Below are 3,496 nucleotides of genomic sequence, written 5' to 3' on the forward strand. Positions count from 1 at the left end.
CAGGAAGGGGAGCTGAGGCAGCGTGGGCACTAAGGCATATAGTTGACAGCCCAGAGGTTGCAAGTCCAAGGCCATGGCAGAAGTGCTTGCAGGGCAGCCTGTCAGATTCCAATGAAATCTGTGAATTCTGCCAATACCTCATCACAAGAACACAGGAAAGGAAGTAGCAGTAGCATTAAATTAGCATCTGCGTTTTTGGCACCATACAAACACATTGGAGGTAGCCCCTGCCACAAGGACTATAAAGAACTGGCAATAGACATAGAGGGGAAGAGAGTCCAAGTCTCATACCCTCAACCAGGGATGGGCAAAATGGCAGATCCGGCTGGCAGCTGGACTCCATTTCCCAGCAGCCCCTGCCTGCATCACTAGGGCCAGCTTCCATGGAGATCCCAGCAGGGTGGTGCCATGGCACCATGGGGCTGGGGTTTCTATGGAGACTGGCCCCAGCAGTGCTGGCAGGGTATGGCACATGGCAGTGAGCTACTCCAGGCTTGGGATTGGGATCTTGCAGTGGTGACAGTGGTGCAGAGCTATGATCTGCTGCTGGCACACTGCTGCTCAGGGTGTGCGGGCTGCAGATCGCAGCTCTGCCTGGCTCTGGACCATGCTGGCACCACCGCAAGAGCCTAGTCCCTGAGTAGCTCCCTGTCCAGCCACGTCTGCATGTCTTCATGCACTAGGCCTTCAAACAAATTAAGCTTTGGAGTCTCGTATCAGTGTTTGCACACACTAGGTTTTCAAACAAATTAAGCCCAGCCTGGGGCCAGTCTCCACGGAAACCCCGGCCCCATGCTGTCATGGCATGACCACTGGAAGCCAGCCCCAGTGACGCAGGCAGGGGCTGCTGGGAAATGGAGTCTGCCACAGGGTGGACTTTGCCCACCCTGCCCTAAATACTAGCTCTGTAGTTCTCAACCTTTTTAGACTCAAACCACTGCTCTGAAAATGTCAGCTCTTAGCTTTCACTTGTGACTATGGAAAAATAATAGAGCAACTGTTGTGCTGCAAAGAACTTAAAAAGTTTATGACAGGTCAGAATGGTTTTGATAGTGTGGATTCCTATTTGAAATCTCTGGGTTTATCTTGTTAATCATGTGTGTTTGCATACCTAACCATGCTAGTTTTGTGCAGGAGCCTGTGGGCCCCTTCAAAGGATCTCACAGCACCCGCGATGCCAAAGCAGCCTGGTTAAGAATCAGTGAACTAGATTAAACTAGTTCTGTGTCACTCTGTATAGATCAAGCTGTGTGCTTCAAGCATGACTCTTGAACTTCCCCTATTCACATCTGCAAATCTACACCGTTCTGGAAGGAGGCACCTTACTACAAATAACACATGATCATTGTGGACTTTATCGCTGGTCCCCTGAGCAAGATCCACTATGCAGCTTCATGCTGAGAGAATGAAATGCTTCTCTCCCATAAGGCTACAATCACCAGTCTGTCTGCAGGAAAAGGATGGGTGAGCTGGGGTGGCAAAATCCACTTTTTTAACCTAGAGCTCCATAGTAAGTGCATCCTCTGGTATCTATTTCCCAGGAGGGCTCCTTCTGCCCTCATCCCTGGAAAGACACAACCTAGCTCTGAGTATCATTGCAAGATGTTACCCATCTTGCCTCAGTCCAGGCTCCCAGGTGGTTTCAGCACAGCTCACATGCAGATAACACTCCAGGCCTCACCTTCTGCCCCACCTGCCACCTGTGTGGTTGGTAAGGCACACTGAGCTCATGTGAAGGCAATCCCTTGTCTCCCCCACCAGGTCTCTGGGGCCAACATAGAGAAACCTTTAGGGAGTGCAAACACCTCTGCATGGTACTTCACTACGGCCCAGCTCTGCAACCTCCCTGGGGTTGCACCTAAATGAAGGCTGGCACATTTCTTCACCAACGCTCTGGGTGAACCAACATACCTGTAAGAAAGGAGGGGCTGCTGCTTGTTCATAATAGGCTGGGCCCATTCCAGATAAGTTGAAGATAATCTTCCCTGTCTTAAAGTACTTATAAACTACTAAAAACAATACATGGCTTCCAAAGTCCTCAACCCATTTGTGCATCAAAGCTACAGGAACCACAACTGATCCCTTAATTTGCTCCAACAAATGAAATTCCAGTGTACAGGATTCTTAAAATATAGCATTTATTCAATCTGCTAAACCTGCTAGGAAGAGGAAAAATAGAGGAAAACAGAGTTGTCTCACCTGTGATGGTGACCTTGAAGGTTAGTTTCTGGCCGGCTGCCTCACAGGTGTATTCTCCAGCATCTTTCTTCTCCACCTCTTGCACGACCAGGTGCCGGGCTTTGCCCTCAGACTCCACCTTGAATTTCTTGCTGGCAGTGATCAGTTTTTTGTCCTTGTACCACTTCACTTCTGTCTTAGCTTGGCCCACCTCGCAGCTCAAGGTGGCGCTTTCCTTGAGGGCAGCCTTCACCTCCTTCTGCACCTTCTCCTTGTTTACAAAGGCATCCTCGACTTCTGTAAGTGAAGAGAAAGCACAGAGTCAGAGTGATGCTTCCCTTTTCAGACGGCGGTTTTCAGATCCATAGCATTAGCTGAACCTGTGATAAACAAATCCATGGCCAGCAGTACTAGTGTTATAAAGACTGGAATCAGTCAAGGGTTCACAATGGCTGATTTAATGGACGACCTGGAGACAAAAGTCTGTCCTAGGATATCCTGAGCCAGAACAACCACAAGTGAGAATTATCTATCCTGGCAAACAAACATATACACACATACACACAGACACACACACACACACATACATGCACACACCAGTTTCTCAGGTCTCTCCTTTATTACCTAAACACATCCAGGACATTGTCATCACCATCACCATCATCACGAAGGCCTTCGATACGGTATCCCACTCCATACTGGTGAACAAGTTAAGAGGCTGTGACTTGGATGACTACACAGTCCGGTGGGTGGCGAATTGGCTGGAGGGCCGCACCCAGAGAGTCGTGGTGGATGGGTCGGTATCGACCTGGAAGGGTGTGGGCAGTGGGGTCCCACAGGGCTCGGTCCTTGGACCAATACTCTTTAATGTCTTCATCAGCGACTTGGACGAGGGAGTGAAATGTACTCTGTCCAAGTTTGCGGATGACACAAAGCTATGGGGAGATGTGGACACGCCGGAGGGCAGGGAACAGCTGCAAGCAGATCTGGACAGGTTGGACAAATGGGCAGAAAACAACAGAATGCAGTTCAACAAGGAGAAATGCAAAGTGCTGCACCTACGGAGGAAAAATGTCCAGCACACCTACAGCCTAGGGACTGACCTGCTGGGTGGCACGGAAGTGGAAAGGGATCTTGGAGTCCTAGTGGACTCCAAGATGAACATGAGTCGGCAGTGTGACGAAGCCATCAGAAAAGCCAATGGCACTTTATCGTGCATCAGCAGATGCATGACGAATAGGTCCAAGGAGGTGATACTTCCCCTCTATCGGGCGCTGGTCAAACCGCAGTTGGAGTACTGTGTGCAATTCTGGGCGCC

The 3,496-nt window shown here is 49.8% G+C and overlaps 1 protein-coding gene across 21 annotated transcripts in view; it reads right to left on the bottom strand.

The window, feature by feature from the left end:
- The window catches only part of OBSCN (obscurin, cytoskeletal calmodulin and titin-interacting RhoGEF), a 203,694-nt gene that overhangs the window by 146,963 nt on the left and 53,235 nt on the right, over positions 1-3,496 (bottom strand). For all 21 annotated transcript variants that reach the window (XM_025211633.1, XM_025211618.1, XM_025211620.1 and 18 more), the window contains exon 13: positions 2,200-2,475. In XM_025211633.1, the coding sequence (XP_025067418.1) occupies positions 2,200-2,475 (276 nt within the window). The remainder of the gene's footprint in view (positions 1-2,199; positions 2,476-3,496) is intronic.

The sequence above is a fragment of the Alligator sinensis genome, unplaced genomic scaffold (assembly GCF_000455745.1).
Source record: "Alligator sinensis unplaced genomic scaffold, ASM45574v1 scaffold1398_1, whole genome shotgun sequence".
Taxonomy (NCBI): Eukaryota; Metazoa; Chordata; order Crocodylia; family Alligatoridae; genus Alligator; species Alligator sinensis.